This window comes from Diaphorina citri, unplaced genomic scaffold (genome assembly GCF_000475195.1).
Source record: "Diaphorina citri unplaced genomic scaffold, Diaci psyllid genome assembly version 1.1 scaffold1419, whole genome shotgun sequence".
Taxonomy (NCBI): Eukaryota; Metazoa; Arthropoda; class Insecta; order Hemiptera; family Psyllidae; genus Diaphorina; species Diaphorina citri.
In genome coordinates, this window is record NW_007378845.1 from 79,997 (window position 1) to 105,809 (window position 25,813).

The window sequence follows — 25,813 nt, forward strand, 5'->3', positions numbered from 1 at the left end:
TTTTCCCCCCCCCCCCCCCCCCCTCTTTCTCATCTCTCATGGAACTTCAAGGAGGAATTTTAATTCTGTTAAGCATAAATGCTTGTCACAAATGTCATTCCCTGCTTAATACACTACTCTAAACTTTATGACTTGGACTTGAACCACCAACCTCCAGATCCAAAGTCCACCGTGTTTACCAATGCACCCCTGAGGTTGGTTCTCAGCTATCATGGTGTAGTGGTCATGGAACTTGCCTTACTCATGAAAGACCTGGGTTTGATTCCCAGCATGGTAAAAAAATTTGGAACATTTGAATGATTAATTTTGTAACTGGCTATTGCTGGGTCCATTTGGCCTTGTGAGGAAAAAAAGTAGCTGTATAATAATCATAGTATCCAATACCAGCAATTCTATAGTCCTCATATGTAGCCAGCCTAGTTAGCTTGGTTGGTACCACGTCTGCCTTGTAAGTGCAAGATTCAAGTCCGCAATGTGCTTTCTTTTCAAGATTCAAGTCCGAAATGTGCTTTCTCTGATAGTTAGATAACGTTCGTTTGTTTGTTTGTTTATTTAGAATCAATGGCTATTATTTTACAACATTAAACTTTTAGACAAAGCACCAAAAATAATTTTATTAAGACATCCTGAAAGGTGATTTGAGCTTTCAATAGGTAGGTCATTTTCATGATGTTTGAATATTGAAAAAACGAATCCCCCTATCCCAACCAGGTGCTGTGTCTTCATCTGAAGCGGTTCCGATGGACAAACGCCAACGCCTCTTGGACCAAAGTGGACACCATGATAGATTTCCCCGTGTCCAGTCTGGACATGTCCGCGTATATTTTGCCCGAACCCAGCGACCCGCAGACTGGGAGGCCGAGTAGCAAACCGTCGGCCCCTCCCGGTGGCCACTTGGACAGCAATATCTACGACCTGGCTGCTGTCATCGTGCATCATGGAACAGGTGAGTTACTGACACCTTTCAATTACTTGGGGACACTTTGAATTTTCAGGGACGGACACCATGTAAGGGCTAAAGACCTCAGGTCAATTTTCTGAAATGGGAACCCCCAACTTTCAACACACCATAATTAAGAGCCTAAAACATACAGTTCTTTGGTAAAAGGTTGAGTTCGATCCCATAACCAGGGCCGGAGCTATGGCTATTTTAGGATTCAAGCCTGACATATTATTTTTTTGATGGTGGAACCTTCAAAAACAATGAAGGCATTCTGGAAGGTGATTTCTTTAGGAAGGGAAATTTCAGGCTAGACTAAGCTGGTCTATTTCCTGTTTATAGTCCCTCAGCCAGACAGACCTTTTTAAAATAATACATTTGTTTGTTAGTTTGTTTTTTTTTGACAGCAATAGGTATAAGTATACACACAAGACAAGTATATGAAGGTAAAAGTAAATTAAAATGCGTTCAGTCTTACATGGAAAGAAAACAGTGCAACAGCTCTTACGAAATGAAACACAAGAGACTTAGAATAAAACAGGAGAAGAGACAGACAGGAGTGCAGGGGGAGGTTCCAGTGTTGGCGGCGGTGATGCTCATGTCTCGGATATCCTCTGTGAAACAGACGAAAAAACAGATGGTTACTTTTAAGAATAGGTAGGTAGACAAGTTTTCACCTAAACAATTAATTATGCAATCTATTAAACCAAACAATTTTATTATTATGGAATCAGATTATCCGCCAGTTTGTTTCACTCCGTAACTCTCGAACAATTTGTCCGATTTTGATGAAATTTGACCAATGACCATTTCAACAAGAAACAAATGAAAATTTTCTCATTCGAAATTTTGGACTGGATCCAGCGAATAAGCTCCTCGTAAAAGCCCTTCTTCAGAGTGTGGATTCAATAGTTCACAGAACCATTTATTATTATTTTTTTTAAGAGGTTTGACAGAGGGAACTGTAACTGCTATGGTCTTATCGTCCCGAAATCGAAGAGAGAGACCACCGTGCCAAAAAGGTCAAAAAAATAAGATCTTCCCCGTGCCGTAAGGGGATCACATGAGGTGGTCCCTGGGCGAAGCCACCATGCCGCAAAGGTCAAAAAACAAAATTGAAGCCGTGCCGCAAAGAGTTAACAACCTTGCATAACTCAACCCGGGGGTGATGAGAAAAAGGACAAGAGGAAGAACTTGGAGGACACTGGAATAGTCTCTGAGTATTCGCAAAGGTTGCCAAACTCCGTTCCCTGAGATGGTAGATCTCCAGTGTAACCTAATAGGCAACTTACCTGCACTGAGAGCCATTATTTGAAGAGAACTTGAGAAAGGTATTTGAAATTCAGCACATCGTGTTGCAAATGAAAAGTGAGCTAACTTGGGTTTTAGATACCGGGCACAAGGTTTCGCAGGAAAGATAGACTATAGACTGGAGATCGAATACGTTGAAAAAGCTTGACTTTTGGTTGATTTTGTGATCTGCGTTTCAGGCTTCACGTTTCAGACTTTCAGAACTATCAGCAGCAGAGCAGCTTCAAAATTTTCGAAGTTCGAACTTTTACTTTTACCAGTGTTGCCACTGTTGCCAAATTGAAAACCTCTGATAGTGTTAAAAAACCTCGGAAAAACCTCAACATGTACGAAGATACCTTGCTTTACCCTTGTATCCTATGAATAAATTTACTTTAAAGCTAAGTAAAAAAAAAAATATATTAGCCAACTTTTATTTTTAGACCTTTGGAAAAACTACTAACTATTCAAAATTTCAAAAAGTCACGTGTTATTATATTCAAACCTCCATGATTTTTTCAATACCTCTGACTCTGGCAACATTGCTTTGTTTATCATGCGTGAAGTTGAATACCTTTTCGCTTCAAACTCTTTACTTACGCCTTCATTATATTAGCCAACTTTTATTTTTAGACCTTTGGAAAAACTACAAACTACTAACTATTCAAAATTTCACGTGTTATTATATTCAAACCTCCATGATTTTTTTAATACCTCTGACTCTGGCAACATTGCTTTGTTTATCATGCGTGAAGTTGAATACCTTTTCGCTTCAAACTCTTTACTTACGCCTTCATCTCTTTGATTATGCATTCAGCAATACACCAGACGATACCTAAGGGAAATGTTACTGTGTCTATCCTGATTTACTAAACTTGTGTACACCATCCCAGTCATTAAAAACTTCACCGTTTTCAAAAGTTATGACCAAGAAAAACCTTTAAAATCATTTTATAACCACATCAATCTGTGAAATATGAGATGAAAATTTGGTTTCAGGAACATATTATCCCAGGCCCCTGATTTAGAAAGAACTTTGCATTTCACAAATAGTTATTCCACAGGTAAATATTGAGAAAAAAAAGCGGTCAGTCACGAGATCTTAAATTGAAAGATGGAGAAATAAATAGAACATATTTAACTAATCAAAAAATCAATAATATAATTATGAAATAATTATTTAACATCTACATCAAAATAATAATGATAAAAAAAAGTAATAATATATTCATATAATAAAGATTTATACTCATAGAATTCAATAAAATCAATTTTAATAATGAAGAAAAAAATTAAGGGAAAAAACATCTCTTGGTAAAAAATAAACTGAGAAAATCATTCAAAATAAAAATCATACAAAAAAGGAAAAAAAATCAAGATCTTATTTGTTGCAGTTTTACGGGCTTAAAAAAAATAATAATAATTAAGGAAAAGAGAAGAATGAACTAATATTAATGCTAGATAATTACTCAGCATCTACGCACGTGACTTCATAGGGTGTTTTTATGTAAATTACTTAATTTTATTTGAATTTTAAGGAGGTTTTCGAACAAACTCTCACAGAGAGAAAAAAAGACCATTCTTGTTGTGCAAGGAATGAGATGTTTATCGGAGCAAAAGGATATATGTATTTATCAAATACAGACTTTGTTTTGACACATTATCTGCAGTTTTATTTGGCAAAGAATTTCATTGGGTTGTCACAATTACTATTTTAGTACATTCTTTTCAATGGGTTTCTTCAAATTAAATTGATCCCAAGGACAAGGCAATGCCTAAACCCTTGACAAATGGAGTGTGCCTGAAGGTATGTGATGTGTTCCAATCCACTCAACCCCAATAGGAACAGGACAGTACACTACTATTATGTCACGTCACGTGAACTCATATGGCGTCAGAAAGATGTACATCTAAGATTTCCCATAATATTGTAGGGACCTGAATTCGTTCAGGACAGCTACACTACTATCATGTCACATGAGCTCATGTGATGTGATAGTAGTGTAGCTGCAGCTGGCTTTCTCCTAGCCTGTCTTCCTTTTCTCTTTGATTTTGGGATGATAAGACCTCCACAGCTACAGCGTAGCAAAATGGCCTAACGGTCAATGTCCTGACATTTGTAAACAACAACAACACTAACCTCTAAATCCAGCCTTTTCAACAAAGTAGGTTTATGCTATCTTCTTATTAAGGTTTTGTTCATATATATTATCTTCTTATTTTCTACATATTAAGATGAAATTACAGCTGGCTTTCTCCTAGCCTGTCTTCCTTTTCTCTTCGATTTTGGGATGATAAGACCTCCACAGCTACAGCGTAGCAAAATGGCCTAACGGTCAATGTCATGACATTTGTAAACAACAACAACACCAACCTCTAAATCCAGCCTCTTCAACAAAGTAGGTTTATGCTATCTTCTTATTAAGGTTTTGTTCATATATATTATCTTCTTATTTTCTACATATTAAGATGAAATTAATTAATTTTATTTGAATTTTACGGAGGTTTTCGAACTAACTCACAGAGAGAAAAAAAAACATTCTTGTTGTGCAAGGAATGAGATGTTTATCGGAGCGAAAGGATATATGTATCAAATAAAGACTTTGTTTTGACACATTATCTGCAGTTTTATTTGGCAAAGAATTTCATTGGGTTGTCACAATTACTATTTTAGTACATTCTTTTCTATATTTCTCTACTTTTATCGCAATTTCTTCAAGTTACAAATAATGAGAGAGGGGGGGAACTAAAAAATTATAAGCGTAATTAAATAATAATTATAAAAAAAGTACAAAAATAATAATAAACTTAAAAAATAATAATCTTAGAACAACACAAATAAAAATAAAATTATAGGTAATACTTGAATCTTAGTAACTGATTTTCAATGACAGAGGGGGAGGAATTCTTTCTTTGTTCTCTATATTCAAACTTCTTTTTTAATTTTCCATTATATCCACTTCGTTTTTTTTTTTTTTTTTTTTTTTTTTTTTTTTTTTTGGAAACTTATATGTAGATAACTATAAGAAGTGTCTTTTCCTCAGCATAAAAAATTTCCGTACATTTCTTGTGTGAGGAGAAATACGTTTCGATCTATTGTTGATAATGTCAATGATTTTATAATGATCAATTTTATATTATTGCATTAGAAATAATTTTTGAGCGTATCTTTTTTTTCCATATGTGGAAATAACATTAAACATGAATTGGGTTGGTACTTATAACAAATTGCTACAATTTACGATTATTTAATTTTATTCATTTGGATTTAAAGAATATAGAGGGAGGAAATTAATGCTTACTGGAAAAATGAAAGTCGCTGTCGAGTTTAGATTAAGTATCACAATCACACATCTTCTTCCGTGCAAAACCTCGCACTATATCTTTGGAAATATTATAACAATGTTTCATCTTTTTGAATTAATTTTATTAGCAACTCACAGAAATTAGTCAGAGGTTAGAACTTAGTTTGGTAAGTAGTGGGTACTGACAAAGTTTAGATGTAGAATCATTTTCTGTTTTAGCTTCGACAGAACTAGAGGGTCTACTCTACACAGTTAGAAATGAGAAAAAGAAACGATTGGTCTTTGTTTATGAAGCTTAATTAAATTAGGTAAATAAAATCAACACATTATTACATAAATAATTACTTCAAAATGGAATGATTTTTTTTTTCTTCTTCTTTAAATGAGCTGCACTGTAGAGAAGTTATTTTCAAGATTGCCTGCTTATGATTTACGTATAGTTCAACCCTCTTCTTCTTTAAATGAGCTGCACTGTAGAGAAGTTATTTTCAAGATTGCCTGCTTATGATTTACGTATAGTTCAACCCTTCTAGAAAAAGTATTACAAAATGCTTTTGAATATTTGTTCAGCGTTTAGCCATAAATGGAAATTATACATCAACCTAAAACAATATGACAATGAAAATAATGGTTATAATTAGGTATTTACATTTTTTCTCAATTATAAAATACTAGATAATAAAAATTTAATAAAAAATTAATATTAACATTTATTTTTATTAATAAAGTATTAAAAAATAATTAGATCTTACTCATTTCCTTAAATATAAATAAATGATTTGTTTTTCTTAAAATAAAATGTCTTTTTTTATTTAGTAAAAAATACGTATTCAAAATACCCCCGTATGTATGAAATCTAAAGATAAACTTAAGTTTAACTTAAGACGAACAATGTTGCCAATTTCATGTCATTTCTTGAGATAACTGGCTAGATTTCATGAAATTTGGCAAGATTTTCATTTCAAGTTAAACTTAAGTTTATCTTAAGATTTCATACATACGGGGGTCAGTCTGTAAGTGGCTGCCATATGCCTCCTTCTTGAGAGTTGAAATAAAAGCCAACCTCTAACTCCTTGAGATCATGTTCTTTGACCTTTTTGATTGTGGTTATGTAACAGATTGGGTTAAGGTCGGACTAGTTGAGACGGGACATTGTTTCTACACAGTTTGGTATGAGAGTGGTAGCTTAAAAACACGATTAGTTTAACAACCTTGCATAACTCAACCGGGGGGTGATGAGAAAAAGGACAAGAGGAAGAACTTGGAGGAGACTGGAACAGTCTCTGAGTATTCGCAAAGATTGCCAAACTCTGTTCCCTGAGATGGTAGATCTCCAGTGTAACCTAATAGGCAACTTACCTGCACTGAGAGCCATTATTTGAAGAGAACTTGAGAAAGGTATTTGAAATTCAGCACATCATGTTGCAAATGAAAAGTGAGCTAACTTGGGTTTTAGATACCGGGCACAAGGTTTCCCAGGAAAGATAGACTATAGACTGGAGATCGAATACGTTGAAAAAGCTTGACTTTTGGTCGATTTTGTGATCTGCGTTTCAGGTTTCTTCAGAACTATCAGCCTTTTCCAAGTTCGAACTTTTACCAGTGTTGCCACTGTTGCCAAATTGAAAACCTCTGATAGTGATAAAAAACCTCGGACTCGGAAAAACCTCAACATGTACGAAGATACCTTGCTTTACCCTTGTATCCTATGAATAAATTTACTTTAAAGCTAAGTAAAAAAAAATGTTGAAATACTCCAAGCCTCTATTGGAGTATGCCTCGTTTTATCTGTAAAAAAAGAAGGGGAAAAAATGGTATTGAATTAATAGATCAGTTGCGCTTACTTGGATGATGTTTCAACGTCATACAGCAGGAAAAATGAGGACCAACGGAATTTTTCGTTTTCTTCTACGACTTCTAGATCCCGAGATAAATCGATTAAAAAAATGCCGGTAAACAGTTGCGCTTACTTGGGTGATGTTTCAAAGTCATAGAGCAGGAAAAATGAGGACCAACTGAATTTTTCCTTTTCTTCTACGACTTCTAGATACCGAGATAAATCGATTTCAAAAATACCGGTAAATCGTGAAGTTTGACGTCACGGCTCTAGATCCCGAGATAAATCGATTTAAAAAATACCGGTAAATCGTGAAGTTTGACGTCACGGCATACGCTCCCGTAGCCTAGATCCCGAGATAAATCGATTTAAAAAATACCGGTAAATCGTGAACTTTGACGTCACGGCATACGCTCCCGTAGGCAATGACGTCACATCAAATGTCCTGAGCAAAGCTCCTTGGTGCTACCAAGCGGACGAAAAAAACAACTGCGTAAAGTCTGACGTCACACATCTTTGAACTCTTTCATTAAAACGGAGAATAATAAGGACAGTAAAAATTGAATTTTAGACCTTTTACATTTATTTTTTCGGAGTTTTGATCTCAGATTTGGATTTTTTTCCAACTTTTTACATAGAAAGACCTTTTACATTTATTTTTTCGGAGTTTTGATCTCAGATTTGGATTTTTTTCCAACTTTTTACATAGAAATTGACCATTTATTTATAATTTTTACCCATTTGCAACTGCTGCTCCATTTGTGGAATAAAATTTGGTTTAATTTCGAATAATGAGAAGAGGACTTGCTTTTTTTCGATTTAAAAATATAATCATCCTGTGGCAGCTAACATGGTCGCGCTATTACACCCAAAGAGGAATTTCACAAGGTAATTGTTTTTGCTTTCAACGATCATTGTATCTGTATTCGATTATATGACTTTTTTTTTAGCAATCAAGTAATCATACGAAATTTCCTTGGTTTAATTTAATTTCGACTTGCTTTTTTTCGATTTTAAAATAAAATCGTCCTGTGGCAGCCAACATGGTCGCTGCAACTTTCAACGATCATTTTATCTGTATTCGATTATATGACTTTTTTTTTAGTAATCAAGTAATCATACGAAATTTCCCTTTGGACTGGGAGCGGGTGTGGTAGGGGGCCTTTGTCCAAAGAGAAATTTCGTATGACTGAAATAAAAAGACACGTAATCAAATACAACTGATCTGTATAGTGATGACGTAAAATTTTCCCAAGGTGATGTAGATGATAGTTATATTTTTCTCTCTTGAACGTTTATGATTCTTTCAATAATATAAAATTATCTATTTTCAAAATAAAAAATATAATTGTAATTATTTGATGTGACTTGTACAAAATAAATTCTCTATTCGATGGTATTTTACTATTTCTTACAAAGAAGGCGTTTTCCCTTTTGATTTTGTTTCTTCTAGGCCATTTAGGATTATAGGATTAGGAGAAAGCCGTCCGAGTCGAGAACTCCAATGTTCTACAACTGAGTTACTGGGACTTGGGTAGTTAGGGTGATTCTACACACTGAAATTCATTCCACCTAGTAGTATTTGTAGCATGGTGCCTATATGTGTTATTGTGCCTATAAATGCAATTTGTGTTGACACAATTTTTGGTGCTTACTGCAGTATTATTGTAGGTTTTTCCCAATATCTGAATAATCCTAGCATCCAATGTTTACCTACCATACCAGCACCAATTGCTATGCACATTTAAAACACATAGCTACTCATTTTCTTACAAGGCTGAATAGGCCCCTCAACAGCCAGTCACGAAATCAATCATTTGCATGATACAAATTTTTCGACCCTGCTGGGAATTGAGTTCAGTGCCCGCTACACCTGGGAGCTGACCATCAATAGAAGTACTTACTGGGCTCACTTCCTTAGTCCTTCTCACTTGCAAGTCTGTATGTTTCAACTCGGGAGCAGCAACCGACAAGTGCCGGACAATATTCAGCTGTCTGAGTTGTCTCACTGAAAATCAACAGGAAACAAACATTTAGTTTAAAAAAATCCTGCAGCCTATAGAAACAAATAATAGAACAGAAATATACCCTGTTTATACTGCCAAAATGAGACTGAAAAGTCATTTTACTCCAACAGTCTAAACAAGGTCTTATGTATTTGGTACAGAATAAATTCACAAATTACAAATACAAACCTTACAAAAAAAAAAAAAAAAAAAAAAAAAAAAAAAAAATTGCATGATACAAATTTTTGTGACCCTGCTGGGAATTGAGTGCAGTGCCCGCTACACCTGGGAGCTGACCATCAATAGAAGTACTTACTGGGCTCACTTCCTTAGTCCTTCTCACTTGCAAGTCTGTATGTTTCAACTCGGGAGCAGCAACCGATAAGTGCCGGACAATATTCAGCTGTCTGAGTTGTCTCACTGAAAATCAACAGGAAACAAACATTTAGTTTAAAAAATCCTGCAGCCTATAGAAACAAATAATAGAATAGAATATACTCTGTTTATACTGCCAAAATGAGACTGAAAAGTCACTTTACTCCAACAGTCTAAACAAGGTCTTATGTATTTGGTACAGAATAAATTCACAAATTATAAATACAAACCTTACAAAAAAAAAAGCAGACATAAGGCAATCAAAGAGGTTTTAAGCTGTGCTACAGTCAACTTGAATGAGTAAAACATTGCTGCAAGCAACATTACAAGTGGATTTCACAAATTTTGGGTGGCATAGAATTCAGACAGTCTCAGTCTGTAAGTGGCTGCCATATGCCTCATGCCTCCTTCTTGAGGGTTGAAATAAAAGCCAACCTCTAACTCCTTGAGATCATGTTCTCTGACCTTTTTGATTGTGGTTATGTAACGGGTTGGGTTGAGGTCGGACTAGTTGAGACAGGACATTGTTTCTACACAGTTTGGTATGGGAGTGGTAGCTTAAAAACACGATTAGTTTAACTCTTTGTGGCACGGTGGTCCCCCTAGGGACCACCTGAAGTGACCCCCTTGCGGCACGGCATAATTTTTCCAATAACAGAAATTAACATTAAAAAAGCACATTGAATGTTCAAAACAGTCATACAATAGATCATAAGACATTTCGGTGCATTTCATTTAGTGAAGCTAGTTTAATTTCCTCTAACATGAAAAAAAGAAGAAAAATCAAGTATCTCTAGGTTGATTATTTTAAATGGTTCTAGTTCATAATAACAATGATGCATACCCTATTAAAATTTTGGTTTAAGTGGAATATTTATTTTAAGGAATAAAAATATTTAAAACACACAAATAATTTAATAAAAGATCATTATTTTTAAATTTTGTTCAGTCTAATATTATTTTTTCTTTTATATTTTAAAAATATAAGTATTAATAATAAAGAATGAGCAATCAATTGTGCTTAACATATTACTTTATTTTAGTAGGTAATGAGAAAATATTAAATTAAATAAAATTTCAAGTTATCAAATGATTCAATATGAACTGAGACGAAAAAAATTACTTGAAACTCTTAAATCTTGTGAGACAAGGAGATCACAAAATGGTGAAAAAGATGGAAAAATCAAGTTCGCCATACTGTTCAGTTTGGGAAAGAGTATTAACAAAAATCAGGAAGAATACTTTTCGAGAGTATTTCATCAATTCAGGGCATTGAAAAGACAGTCTCATACAAAGACAAGTCACAAAATGGTGAAAAAGATAGAAAAATCAAGTTCGCCATACTGTTCAGTTTGGGAAAGAAGAGTATTAACAAAAATCAGGAAGAATACTTTTCGAGAGTATTTCATCAATTCAGGGCATTGAAAAGACAGTCTCATACAAAGACAAAACTATCTTGACATAACAATTACAAAAATTGTACAAATAGTTAAGTGAATATGTAAAGTAAATACAGATTACGAATATAATGTAATAAAAGACTCTATATAATAATAATAGTTATTAATTAAATTAAAATAGAATGAATATACAGAAACATGTACACAGAATGATTCGCGCACAGAAACAAAACTTCACTAATTAGTGAATACCAGTGTGGCAGATAAACTGCAGAAGTAGATAATTATCAATATGTTAATAAATATATTTCACACTTATTGAAACAACAGAAATTAACAATACTGCATCGAAGACTGAAATTTCTACTTTCATTGTTAATGTTAAAATGAGGTACTTTTAGATCGTGTACTCGTTTTCACGTATAAAAACTAAAATGGTAGCACACTAGGTAGCTGGTAGGTATGGCCGATGGCGATAAGAGAAGGTTTGTTTTTGTACGTTACACAAAATAAGTAGAAGTCAAGTAACTAACTTAAATAAGTTATTAAATGTCTCGTATGTGAGGGGGCTCTGAATAAAATTTAATACAAAAACTAACACATGTAAAAAAAAGGAAAAACTTTCAAATTATCTAAAGAACAAAGAAGTAATCAGGGAAAAAATAACTGGATTTTAAACTGAGAAATAATAATGTATGGCCGATGGCGGTAAGAGAAGGTTTGTTTTTGTACGTTACATTACACAAAATAAGTAGAAGTCAAGTAACTAACTTAAATAAGTTATTAAATGTCTCGTATGTGAGGGGGCTCTGAATAAAATTTAATACAAAAACTAACACATGTAAAAAAAAAGGAAAAACTTTCAAATTATCTAAAGAACAAAGAAGTAATCAGGGAAAAAATAACTGGATTTTAAACTGAGAAATAATAATGGATTTTTCAAATAATTAATTTATTAGAGGAAAAGTTTTCAACTTTTGAAATATTTTTATTTATTTGTTTGATATGAATTTAAATTCACGAAAATGAATTACTCCAATAGAGTATGAAAAGAGGTTTTCACCGAAAATGATTCAATTGTATCAAAGGTCTTGATTAAATGAAAAATTTCAACCAATATTATTTCGATATTTATGTTATAAATCATTTCAATTGTGCTATGAAATAACAACTATGTATTTTTGAATAAACGTTCAAAAATTATTATATCATACATACCATATCAGAATTGGAATTTTCTTTTGAAATTAATTCTGACATTTATTTAACTATATGTAAATTGTCTAAGAAAATGATTCTGCTTCCATTTCTATCAGGGTTGCTGAATCATATATTTTTTTTCTTTTCTTTTAAAAATACTATTTACCGTATCTGGTAAGAAATATTCTAACAAAATTAGATTTTGCATCTGTTTCTGGTTCAAAAATTTAATTTAGAAAAATCAACTGGAATGCAAACTTGATGCAGTAAAAAAAGGTAAACTTTTCACTTTTAACTGAAAGAAACCAGGAAAATAAAATATGTACTAAATTATATTTAACATATTACTTTTAGATATACGTACGTAAACGACACCAAAAATAAAAGACAATTTAGATTCGACAATCTACTAAAAGCCTCAACAATTGGTTAGCTTTGAAGAATGCTCAGACTCTCATTAGACCAATAACATAGTTAGATGTTGAAGTCTTTCATTTTTAATTTCGAAAAGATTATATTAAAATTAGGTAATCATAAACGATTTAATCCAAGGGGTTTTAAGAAATTATATTAGGAAATGTACAAAAAACTAAAAGAATTAACTAAGATTATTAGGCGTTCCAACAGCTGTATACTAGCTTTCTGCTACTAGTAAAAGTTGCATAGCTAAAAGTGGAAATGCTCGATCTTTGTATTTATATATTGCTAACTAATATACAACCGCTGGAAAAGCCATTAACGCTTCTGAAAATAATAGCATTAGTAATAAAACTATAATCATCAAGGAAGTCAATGGGGTAGGTAAAATATTCAGTAGAAATCTGAGTTCTGCACATAAATATAGAAATATATTTATTTATATTCGGTTAAAACGTACATGCTACTAGTAAAAGTTGCATAGCTAAAAGTGGAAATGCTCGATCTTTGTATTTATATATTGCTAACTAGTATACAACCGCTGGAAAAGCCATTAACACTTCTGAAAATAGCATTAGTAATAAAACTATAATCATCAAGGAAATCAATGGGGTAGGTAAAATATTCAGTAGAAATCTGAGTTCTGCACATAAATATAGAAATATATTTATTTATATTCGGTTAAAACGTACATAAAGAAGAATAAGATAGATATTTGTCTGGCTAAAAAATGATATCAAAGGTTTGTAAAGATGAATTATTTGGTAATTCATTTGTTGACACAAACATGTAAGTAAGGTCATCCATACAAGACATGAAGATAGAACAAAAATGCAAAAATCTGAGGTCTGTCTAAAAGAAAACCAAATTCGACTCTCTGTTTAGTTGCTTCAGATGAGAAGATAAAGGACTAAAGAACATTGTTTAAGAATGAGTAGCTTGAGAAGTGTGAGGGTAATTCAAGACTTTTTTTCAAAGAGACTAGCGTCGACCTCAACACTATTTGGATTTGGTGTACTACAAGATGGGCATGCTACGACACAGACTACAAGCGTCTTATGTAGCAGTTGTTTCATTGCTATGAAATAAAAACGGCTGTAAAACACTCATCTTTTAAAATACGTATGTTTTCTATCTGCCATACACTGGGATGATGGTCTCTAGCCATGTTTAATTGGCTTGTCCTGAACCGCAGTCAACCATTGTGAGGACTTGTGCTTGTTCTTTAAAAAAATAATACCTATAAAGCCCCTCATTCGAAAAAAAAATAATAATAATAATACCTACCTAATTGTTTTTATTATTATTATTATTATTATTATTATTATTATTATTAATAATATATTACTGAAACACAGAACCGCCTAACTATCATTGCAGTAACCTAGCTTTAAGCACGATCTGAAACCTAGGTACCGTATTTGTATTGAAAATAGGTCGGTATTTCGGCAGATTTCAAAGTTACCTAAAATTCCTCACATCAATCGAATGCCATGCTCCCCCCATTATCAAAGCTTATTGAATTTAGGGATGGAGTTAAAATAGCTGATACCTCCCAACTTTTTGTAAGGTGAATATTTGTATCCCCAAATTCCATTATCTTCTACCTCCTACTACAACCCAAAATTCCACAACCTCCTCCTCCTCTTGATTTGGACGTTCAGGTCCCCCGGAAGTGAGTTGGCAACATTGGATGGCAACACTGTTTAATTTCACCGACTGCGACGGCAGGAAATTGTTGCCAAGATTGTCTTTGATGTTGAAACAACAATTCAAACAATGCTGAAAATCCAGGACAAAGCTTTGCTTGGAAAGCTAGATTAGCTAACACTTTGTATTGTGCACATTTCCTTACAGTTCTCTCTCACATTCTCACCTAGGTCTGAAAGTTTCCGATTATCTCGGTAGAGTTTTTTTTTTTTTTTTTTTTTTTAAGAGGTTTGACAGAGGGAACTGTAACTCTAGGGTCTTATCGTCCCGAAATCGGAGAGAGAAGGAAGACAGGATAGGAGAAAGCCAGCCGTTCCGAGAACGAACATTATCCCATCAGGATAAAATCCGCCCCGGGCGGGAATCGAACCCGCGGCCAAGCGCTTACAAGGCAGACGCACTACCAACTAAGCTAAGTAGGCTGGCGACAGACCTTTTTAAAATAAGATAATACATTTGTTTTTATTTTTTACTTTCTATTACCATTTTTTCCGTCATTTCTCTCAGGCGTGCACTCGGGCCACTACACAGCGTACGCTATTCACGAGGCTCAGTGGTGGCATTTTGACGACAGCACGGTGATGCCCGTTGATATTCCGGCCCTGAAGAAGTGCAAACCGTACATTCTGTTCTACGTACGTAGGGTGCCGGAGGTGACAAAGAAGTGAAGGAAATCCAGGCGAGAATTTAATTCTTTTCCGAGTGAAAACGCCCCAGAGATGTATAAAGAGTGAGTGATCCCCTGATAGAGATGAGAGTGAGTGAGCCTTCAAAGACGAAGAAAGGTACTCAGTGAAGGAAGTCCAGACGAGGAATTGATTCTTTTCCGAGTGAAAATGTCCCGTGATTGAGATGTGTAAATGATGGATTTCACCAATGACTCAATGAGAGATTTTTTAATGACCCAAAAAGGAGTTTTTAATTATCCAAACAGGAAAAAACTCCCCCTTTTTGAATCACTAAAAACTCCTTTATGTATCATTAAAAACTCCCCTTAGGATCATTGAAAATTCTCCCATAAGTCGGGTGCCGGAGGTGACGAAGAAGTGAAGGAAATCCAGGCGAGGAATTGATTCTTTTCCGAGTGAAAACGCCCCAGAGATGTATAAAGAGTGAGTTATATCCCCTAATACAGATGAGAGTGAGTGAGCCTTCAAAGACGAAGAAAGATCAGTGAAGGAAGTCCAGGCGAGGAATTGATTCTTTTCCGAGTGAAAACGCCCCAGAGATGTATAAAGAGTGAGTGATCCCCTGATAGAGATGAGAGTGAGTGAGTCTTCAAAGACGAAGAAAGGTACTCAGTGAAGGAAGTCCAGACGAGGAATTGATTCTTTTCCGAGTGAAAACGCCCCAGAGATGTATAAAGAGTGAGTGAGTTATATCCCCTGATAGAGATGAGAGTGAGTGAGTCTTCAAAGACGAAGAAAGGTACTCAGTGAAGGAAGTCCAGGCGAGGAATTGATTCTTTTCCGAGTGAAAACGCCCTAGAGATGTATAAAGAGTGAGTTATATCCCCTGATAGAGATGTGCATAGAGTGAGTCTTCAAAGACGAAGAAAGGTACTCGGTGAAGGAAGTCCAGGCGAGGAATTGATTCTTTTCCGAGTGAAAACGCCCCAGAGATGTATAAAGAGTGAGTTATATCCCCTGATAGAGATGTGCATAGAGTGAGTGAGTCTTCAAAGACGAAGAAAGGTACTCAGTGAAGGAAGCCCAGGCGAGGAATTGATTCTTTTCCGAGTGAAAGTGTCCCGTGATTGAGATGTGTAAAGAGTTATGATGGATTTCACCAATGACTCAATGAGAGATTTTACTAATGAGAGAATTTTTAATGATCCAAACAGGAGTTTTTAATTATCCAAACAGGAAAAAAAAACTCCCCCTTTTTGAATCACTAAAAACTCCTTTATGTATCATTAAAAACTCCCCTTAGGATCATTGAAAATTCTCCCATTAGTGAAATCTCTCATTAAGGCATTGGTGTTGGTGAAATCCACCACGAGTTATAAAAAAGAATGTTAACCAGCCTAGCTAACTGGCAGTTCTTCAAAGCGTTTTCTCTGCTTTTAAAAGAGTAAGCACAAAGAGTTGTAGTGAAAATTATTTCCGGAATCGAAACCCGAAAAATGAGAATCAAAAATGAAAAGAAAAATTGGAGGAAAAAAGGAAAAACAAATTTCTAATGGACAACAATAATTTATTGCATAAATAAACGATTGGAAAAAGAATGCAAAAAAAAAATACGCGAGAATTTTTTAGGCTCTCCGATGTGACGAGCAGCATGGTCCCCACCCGAATACCCACCCAAAGTACCTAACTTTATCAGCAGACTGAAAAGGGGAGGAGCCAAGTTTCAATGTGAAAATCCACCATGAGTTATAGAAAAGACCTTTAACCAGCCTAGCTAAATGGCAGTTCTTCAAAGTGTTTTCTCTGCTTTTAAAAGAGTAAGCACTAAGAGTTGTAGTGAAAATTATTTCCGGAATCGGAACCCGAAAAATGAGAATCAAAAATGAAAAAAAGAATTGGGGGAAAAAAGGAAAAACAAATTTCTAATGGACAACAATAATTTATTGCATACATAAATAAACGATTGGAAAAAGAATGCAAAGAAAAAATGAAAAAATACGCGAGAATTTTTTAGGCTCTCCGATGTGACGAGCAGCATGGTCCCCACCCGAATACCCACCCAAAGTGCCTAACTTTATCAGCAGACTGAAAAGGGGAGGAACCAAGTCTCAATGTGAGGGGAAACATTTCCCCTACATTAGGGAGCATCAAATAAAAAGCTCCCACGTGGCATTCTCAAGAAAGTAGTTTGGTTTTTGGGGGATTTTTTTTTCCACATTTTCTCACACAAATGAGCTCTGATCTTGAAATTTGTCGCGACGATCTATGAACTCAAAGCGAGAAAGTTTTAGTGAAAAACACTTCAGTTGATCATTTAAGACTGGTTTTAGCGTCACCTATGTTACGCCGAGCAAGGCCGATAAATGGATGGGTTAATTAAAAGAATAAAGGGAGAACGGGCTCTAGTCTTGATTTTAAATCATTACATGTAAGTAAAATCAAATCAATAATAATAATAAAGTGAATATTATTCAATGTGAGGGGAAACATTTCCCCTACATTAGGGAGCATCAAATAAAAAGCTCCCACGTGGTATTCTCAAGAAAGTAGTTCTAGCGCATGCGTAGGAGAAATTTCCCCCACTCTGATTTAAGCTCCTCCTTGAACTTTTCAGTATACTGACAAAGTTAGGCACTTTGGGTGGGCATTCGGGTGGGGACCATGCTGCTTGTCACATCGAAGCCTGGAAAATTTTCTCGGGATTTTTTAATTCTTCTGAAATTAATCATTATAATTTATTCTTATTCTTACAATAAAATCTAAAAATGTTCCATCTTTTCTGACTTTGTTTTTTAGTCCGTCCTTCCTTTATTATTACTAATAATAAAAGGTATAGTGGACGGACTATTGTATTCGCTTCGGTGTCTGTCTGAGGCTAAAAAATTCCTGGCGGGACGGGCCCAGCTTGTTAAAAATTGCTTAAACGAAGATTAAAATTTAAATGGAGTTTAAACTCACTTTGTGGCCACCCAACTTATTGACACATTGAATTAACCCATTCAGTTACCTTCAGTCGACAGCTTCTTGATTTCTGTAAACAGCACATCCACCACGTCGCTGGCGTATTTAACCCTTGTTATCCCATGTTCTATGAGCGCAGCCAAGGGGATATTGGCTTCAGACTTCTCTCGGGGACTCCAAACGTATTCCTGACTAGTGGTTAACTGTGAGAGAAAATCAAACAGATGTTTATTAATCAGACTTGAAATGGGTTTCTTCAAATTAAATTGATCCCAAGGACAAGGCAATGCCTAAACCCTTGACAAATGGAGTGTGCCTGAAGGCATGTGATGTGTTCCAATCCACTCGACCCCAATAGGAACAGGACAGCTACACTACTATTATGTCACGTCACGTGAACTCATATGGCGTCAGAAAGATGTACATCTAAGATTTCCCATAATATTGTAGGGACCTGAATTCGTTCAGGACAGCTACACTACTATCATGTCACATGAGCTCATGTGATGTGATAGTAGTGTAGCTGCAGCTGGCTTTCTCCTAGCCTGTCTTCCTTTTCTCTTTGATTTTGGGATGATAAGACCTCCACAGCTACAGCGTAGCAAAATGGCCTAACGGTCAATGTCCTGACATTTGTAAACAACAACAACAACAACACTAACCTCTAAATCCAGCCTCTTCAACAAAGCAGGTTTATGCTATCTTCTTATTAAGGTTTTGTTCATATATATTATCTTCTTATTTTCTACATATTAAGATGAAATTAAGAGATATTTACCCTAGGATCTTCCAGCCACTTTGTGTTTTGCTTCTGAAAATGCCTCAACCACATGGCTGCATCTATGTTCAAATCTACCATACCTTCCTTGGTGAGTGAATGACTGACCTCCTTTGGATAGGCAAACCATCTGAGAACTGAAGAAAAAAGACACAATCTTGAGAATAATTTTCTAAAGCTTTTGTCAAGAAGGTTCAGTTTCCAAACCATTCTTGAATAATGTTCTAAAGCTTTTGTCAAGAAGGTTCAGTTTCCAAACCATTCTTGAATAATGTTCTAAAGCTTTTGTCAAGAAGGTTCAGTTTCCAAACCATTCTTGAATAATGTTCTAAAGCTTTTGTCAAGAAGGTTCAGTTTCCAAACCATTCTTGAATAATGTTCTAAAGCTTTTGTCAAGAAGGTTCAGTTTCCAAACCATTCTTGAATAATGTTCTAAAGCTTTTGTCAAGAAGGTTCAGTTTCCAAACCATTCTTGAATAATGTTCTAAAGCTTTTGTCAAGAAGGTTCAGTTTCCAAACCATTCTTGTCAGTAAAATCCTTTTCAAAAAAGGGGGAAAACGCCCTAGAGATGTATAAAGAGTGAGTTATATCCCCTAATACAGATGAGAGTGAGTGAGCCTTCAAAGACGAAGAAAGATCAGTGAAGGAAGTCCAGGCGAGGAATTGATTCTTTTCCGAGTGAAAACGCCCCAGAGATGTATAAAGAGTGAGTTATATCCCCTAATACAGATGAGAGTGAGTGAGCCTTCAAAGACGAAGAAAGATCAGTGAAGGAAGTCCAGGCGAGGAATTGATTCTTTTCCGAGTGAAAACGCCCTAGAGATGTATAAAGAGTGAGTTATATCCCCTAATACAGATGAGAGTGAGTGAGCCTTCAAAGACGAAGAAAGATCAGTGAAGGAAGTCCAGGCGAGGAATTGATTCTTTTCCGAGTGAAAACGCCCTAGAGATGTATAAAGAGTGAGTTATATCCCCTAATACAGATGAGAGTGAGTGAGCCTTCAAAGACGAAGAAAGATCAGTGAAGGAAGTCCAGGCGAGGAATTGATTCTTTTCCGAGTGAAAACGCCCCAGAGATGTATAAAGAGTGAGTTATATCCCCTAATACAGATGAGAGTGAGTGAGCCTTCAAAGACGAAGAAAGATCAGTGAAGGAAGTCCAGGCGAGGAATTGATTCTTTTCCGAGTGAAAACGCCCTAGAGATGTATAAAGAGTGAGTTATATCCCCTAATACAGATGAGAGTGAGTGAGCCTTCAAAGACGAAGAAAGATCAGTGAAGGAAGTCCAGGCGAGGAATTGATTCTTTTCCGAGTGAAAACGCCCTAGAGATGTATAAAGAGTGAGTTATATCCCCTAATACAGATGAGAGTGAGTGAGCCTTCAAAGACGAAGAAAGATCAGTGAAGGAAGTCCAGGCGAGGAATTGATTCTTTTCCGAGTGAAAACGCCCCAGAGATGTATAAAGAGTGAGTTATATCCCCTAATACAGATGAGAGTGAGTGAGCCTTCAAAGACGAAGAAAGATCAGTGAAGGAAGTCCAGGCGAGGAATTGATTCTTTTCCGAGTGAAAACGCCCTAGAGATGTATAAAGAGTGAGTTATATCCCCTAATACAGATGAGAGTGAGTGAGCCTTCAAAGACGAAGAAAGATCAGTGAAGGAAGTCCAGGCGAGGAATTGATTCTTTTCCGAGTGAAAACGCCCTAGAGATGTATAAAGAGTGAGTTATATCCCCTAATACAGATGAGAGTGAGTGAGCCTTCAAAGACGAAGAAAGATCAGTGAAGGAAGTCCAGGCGAGGAATTGATTCTTTTCCGAGTGAAAACGCCCCAGAGATGTATAAAGAGTGAGTTATATCCCCTAATACAGATGAGAGTGAGTGAGCCTTCAAAGACGAAGAAAGATCAGTGAAGGAAGTCCAGGCGAGGAATTGATTCTTTTCCGAGTGAAAACGCCCTAGAGATGTATAAAGAGTGAGTTATATCCCCTAATACAGATGAGAGTGAGTGAGCCTTCAAAGACGAAGAAAGATCAGTGAAGGAAGTCCAGGCGAGGAATTGATTCTTTTCCGAGTGAAAACGCCCTAGAGATGTATAAAGAGTGAGTTATATCCCCTAATACAGATGAGAGTGAGTGAGCCTTCAAAGACGAAGAAAGATCAGTGAAGGAAGTCCAGGCGAGGAATTGATTCTTTTCCGAGTGAAAACGCCCCAGAGATGTATAAAGAGTGAGTTATATCCCCTAATACAGATGAGAGTGAGTGAGCCTTCAAAGACGAAGAAAGATCAGTGAAGGAAGTCCAGGCGAGGAATTGATTCTTTTCCGAGTGAAAACGCCCTAGAGATGTATAAAGAGTGAGTTATATCCCCTAATACAGATGAGAGTGAGTGAGCCTTCAAAGACGAAGAAAGATCAGTGAAGGAAGTCCAGGCGAGGAATTGATTCTTTTCCGAGTGAAAACGCCCTAGAGATGTATAAAGAGTGAGTTATATCCCCTAATACAGATGAGAGTGAGTGAGCCTTCAAAGACGAAGAAAGATCAGTGAAGGAAGTCCAGGCGAGGAATTGATTCTTTTCCGAGTGAAAACGCCCCAGAGATGTATAAAGAGTGAGTTATATCCCCTAATACAGATGAGAGTGAGTGAGCCTTCAAAGACGAAGAAAGATCAGTGAAGGAAGTCCAGGCGAGGAATTGATTCTTTTCCGAGTGAAAACGCCCTAGAGATGTATAAAGAGTGAGTTATATCCCCTAATACAGATGAGAGTGAGTGAGCCTTCAAAGACGAAGAAAGATCAGTGAAGGAAGTCCAGGCGAGGAATTGATTCTTTTCCGAGTGAAAACGCCCTAGAGATGTATAAAGAGTGAGTTATATCCCCTAATACAGATGAGAGTGAGTGAGCCTTCAAAGACGAAGAAAGATCAGTGAAGGAAGTCCAGGCGAGGAATTGATTCTTTTCCGAGTGAAAACGCCCCAGAGATGTATAAAGAGTGAGTTATATCCCCTAATACAGATGAGAGTGAGTGAGCCTTCAAAGACGAAGAAAGATCAGTGAAGGAAGTCCAGGCGAGGAATTGATTCTTTTCCGAGTGAAAACGCCCTAGAGATGTATAAAGAGTGAGTTATATCCCCTAATACAGATGAGAGTGAGTGAGCCTTCAAAGACGAAGAAAGATCAGTGAAGGAAGTCCAGGCGAGGAATTGATTCTTTTCCGAGTGAAAACGCCCTAGAGATGTATAAAGAGTGAGTTATATCCCCTAATACAGATGAGAGTGAGTGAGCCTTCAAAGACGAAGAAAGATCAGTGAAGGAAGTCCAGGCGAGGAATTGATTCTTTTCCGAGTGAAAACGCCCCAGAGATGTATAAAGAGTGAGTTATATCCCCTAATACAGATGAGAGTGAGTGAGCCTTCAAAGACGAAGAAAGATCAGTGAAGGAAGTCCAGGCGAGGAATTGATTCTTTTCCGAGTGAAAACGCCCTAGAGATGTATAAAGAGTGAGTTATATCCCCTAATACAGATGAGAGTGAGTGAGCCTTCAAAGACGAAGAAAGATCAGTGAAGGAAGTCCAGGCGAGGAATTGATTCTTTTCCGAGTGAAAACGCCCTAGAGATGTATAAAGAGTGAGTTATATCCCCTAATACAGATGAGAGTGAGTGAGCCTTCAAAGACGAAGAAAGATCAGTGAAGGAAGTCCAGGCGAGGAATTGATTCTTTTCCGAGTGAAAACGCCCCAGAGATGTATAAAGAGTGAGTTATATCCCCTAATACAGATGAGAGTGAGTGAGCCTTCAAAGACGAAGAAAGATCAGTGAAGGAAGTCCAGGCGAGGAATTGATTCTTTTCCGAGTGAAAACGCCCTAGAGATGTATAAAGAGTGAGTTATATCCCCTAATACAGATGAGAGTGAGTGAGCCTTCAAAGACGAAGAAAGATCAGTGAAGGAAGTCCAGGCGAGGAATTGATTCTTTTCCGAGTGAAAACGCCCTAGAGATGTATAAAGAGTGAGTTATATCCCCTAATACAGATGAGAGTGAGTGAGCCTTCAAAGACGAAGAAAGATCAGTGAAGGAAGTCCAGGCGAGGAATTGATTCTTTTCCGAGTGAAAACGCCCCAGAGATGTATAAAGAGTGAGTTATATCCCCTAATACAGATGAGAGTGAGTGAGCCTTCAAAGACGAAGAAAGATCAGTGAAGGAAGTCCAGGCGAGGAATTGATTCTTTTCCGAGTGAAAACGCCCTAGAGATGTATAAAGAGTGAGTTATATCCCCTAATACAGATGAGAGTGAGTGAGCCTTCAAAGACGAAGAAAGATCAGTGAAGGAAGTCCAGGCGAGGAATTGATTCTTTTCCGAGTGAAAACGCCCTAGAGATGTATAAAGAGTGAGTTATATCCCCTAATACAGATGAGAGTGAGTGAGCCTTCAAAGACGAAGAAAGATCAGTGAAGGAAGTCCAGGCGAGGAATTGATTCTTTTCCGAGTGAAAACGCCCCAGAGATGTATAAAGAGTGAGTTATATCCCCTAATACAGATGAGAGTGAGTGAGCCTTCAAAGACGAAGAAAGATCAGTGAAGGAAGTCCAGGCGAGGAATTGATTCTTTTCCGAGTGAAAACGCCCTAGAGATGTATAAAGAGTGAGTTATATCCCCTAATACAGATGAGAGTGAGTGAGCCTTCAAAGACGAAGAAAGATCAGTGAAGGAAGTCCAGGCGAGGAATTGATTCTTTTCCGAGTGAAAACGCCCTAGAGATGTATAAAGAGTGAGTTATATCCCCTAATACAGATGAGAGTGAGTGAGCCTTCAAAGACGAAGAAAGATCAGTGAAGGAAGTCCAGGCGAGGAATTGATTCTTTTCCGAGTGAAAACGCCCCAGAGATGTATAAAGAGTGAGTTATATCCCCTAATACAGATGAGAGTGAGTGAGCCTTCAAAGACGAAGAAAGATCAGTGAAGGAAGTCCAGGCGAGGAATTGATTCTTTTCCGAGTGAAAACGCCCTAGAGATGTATAAAGAGTGAGTTATATCCCCTAATACAGATGAGAGTGAGTGAGCCTTCAAAGACGAAGAAAGATCAGTGAAGGAAGTCCAGGCGAGGAATTGATTCTTTTCCGAGTGAAAACGCCCTAGAGATGTATAAAGAGTGAGTTATATCCCCTAATACAGATGAGAGTGAGTGAGCCTTCAAAGACGAAGAAAGATCAGTGAAGGAAGTCCAGGCGAGGAATTGATTCTTTTCCGAGTGAAAACGCCCCAGAGATGTATAAAGAGTGAGTTATATCCCCTAATACAGATGAGAGTGAGTGAGCCTTCAAAGACGAAGAAAGATCAGTGAAGGAAGTCCAGGCGAGGAATTGATTCTTTTCCGAGTGAAAACGCCCTAGAGATGTATAAAGAGTGAGTTATATCCCCTAATACAGATGAGAGTGAGTGAGCCTTCAAAGACGAAGAAAGATCAGTGAAGGAAGTCCAGGCGAGGAATTGATTCTTTTCCGAGTGAAAACGCCCTAGAGATGTATAAAGAGTGAGTTATATCCCCTAATACAGATGAGAGTGAGTGAGCCTTCAAAGACGAAGAAAGATCAGTGAAGGAAGTCCAGGCGAGGAATTGATTCTTTTCCGAGTGAAAACGCCCCAGAGATGTATAAAGAGTGAGTTATATCCCCTAATACAGATGAGAGTGAGTGAGCCTTCAAAGACGAAGAAAGATCAGTGAAGGAAGTCCAGGCGAGGAATTGATTCTTTTCCGAGTGAAAACGCCCTAGAGATGTATAAAGAGTGAGTTATATCCCCTAATACAGATGAGAGTGAGTGAGCCTTCAAAGACGAAGAAAGATCAGTGAAGGAAGTCCAGGCGAGGAATTGATTCTTTTCCGAGTGAAAACGCCCTAGAGATGTATAAAGAGTGAGTTATATCCCCTAATACAGATGAGAGTGAGTGAGCCTTCAAAGACGAAGAAAGATCAGTGAAGGAAGTCCAGGCGAGGAATTGATTCTTTTCCGAGTGAAAACGCCCCAGAGATGTATAAAGAGTGAGTTATATCCCCTAATACAGATGAGAGTGAGTGAGCCTTCAAAGACGAAGAAAGATCAGTGAAGGAAGTCCAGGCGAGGAATTGATTCTTTTCCGAGTGAAAACGCCCTAGAGATGTATAAAGAGTGAGTTATATCCCCTAATACAGATGAGAGTGAGTGAGCCTTCAAAGACGAAGAAAGATCAGTGAAGGAAGTCCAGGCGAGGAATTGATTCTTTTCCGAGTGAAAACGCCCTAGAGATGTATAAAGAGTGAGTTATATCCCCTAATACAGATGAGAGTGAGTGAGCCTTCAAAGACGAAGAAAGATCAGTGAAGGAAGTCCAGGCGAGGAATTGATTCTTTTCCGAGTGAAAACGCCCCAGAGATGTATAAAGAGTGAGTTATATCCCCTAATACAGATGAGAGTGAGTGAGCCTTCAAAGACGAAGAAAGATCAGTGAAGGAAGTCCAGGCGAGGAATTGATTCTTTTCCGAGTGAAAACGCCCCAGAGATGTATAAAGAGTGAGTGATCCCCTGATAGAGATGAGAGTGAGTCTTCAAAGACGAAGAAAGGTACTCAGTGAAGGAAGTCCAGGCGAGGAATTGATTCTTTTCCGAGTGAAAACGCCCCAGAGATGTATAAAGAGTGAGTGATCCCCTGATAGAGATGAGAGTGAGTCTTCAAAGACGAAGAAAGGTACTCAGTGAAGGAAGTCCAGGCGAGGAATTGATTCTTTTCCGAGTGAAAAAGTCCCGTGATTGAGATGTGTAAAGAGTTATGATGGATTTCACCAATGACTCAATGAGAGATTTTACTGAGAGAATTTTTAATGATCCAAACAGGAAAAAAAAACTCCCCCTTTTGAATCACTAAAAACTCCTTTATGTATCATTAAAAACTCCCCTTAGGATCATTGAAAATTCTCCCATTAGTGAAA

At 36.7% G+C, this 25,813-nt stretch overlaps 2 protein-coding genes and 2 long non-coding RNA genes across 4 annotated transcripts in view; 2 read left to right on the plus strand and 2 right to left on the minus strand.

Moving 5' to 3' along the window:
- LOC103515813 (ubiquitin carboxyl-terminal hydrolase 3-like) overlaps positions 1–15,198 on the plus strand; it is a gene marked incomplete at its 5' end in the record, with an annotated part of 21,761 nt that extends 6,563 nt beyond the window's left edge. Inside the window, 2 exons of the mRNA XM_017446825.2 lie at positions 712–946; positions 14,988–15,198. Coding sequence (XP_017302314.1) covers positions 712–946; positions 14,988–15,148 — 396 coding nt within the window. The remainder of the gene's footprint in view (positions 1–711; positions 947–14,987) is intronic.
- On the minus strand, positions 12,425–13,782 carry LOC108253245. Its single transcript, XR_001809691.1, has 2 exons — positions 13,231–13,782; positions 12,425–12,995 (listed from the first exon to the last, which is right to left on the minus strand). It is a non-coding gene; the product is annotated as an uncharacterized LOC108253245 (long non-coding RNA).
- A 637-nt stretch (positions 15,199–15,835) lies between the features above and the next one.
- LOC113470168 lies at positions 15,836–16,304 on the plus strand. Its single transcript, XR_003393323.1, has 2 exons — positions 15,836–15,908; positions 16,040–16,304. It is a non-coding gene; the product is annotated as an uncharacterized LOC113470168 (long non-coding RNA).
- Positions 16,305–18,093: 1,789 nt separating this feature from the next.
- On the minus strand, positions 18,094–18,986 carry LOC103515814 (28S ribosomal protein S29, mitochondrial-like). The gene is made up of 2 exons (XM_008480754.2): positions 18,849–18,986; positions 18,094–18,273 (listed from the first exon to the last, which is right to left on the minus strand). Exons 1-2 carry the CDS (start codon positions 18,927–18,929, stop codon positions 18,109–18,111), a joined length of 246 nt encoding a protein of 81 aa, XP_008478976.2. The 5' UTR covers positions 18,930–18,986; the 3' UTR covers positions 18,094–18,108.
- Between the last annotated feature and the right edge of the window lie 6,827 nt (positions 18,987–25,813).

Coding starts and splice junctions, on each gene's coding strand:
- LOC103515814 (XM_008480754.2), bottom strand. CDS start 18,929: ATGGTAGATTTGAACATAGATGCAGCCATGTGGTTGAGGCATTTTCAG. Junction 18,274..18,848: donor AGTGGCTGGAAGATCCTAGG/GTAAATATCTCT, acceptor TTTCTCTCACAG/TTAACCACTAGTCAGGAATA.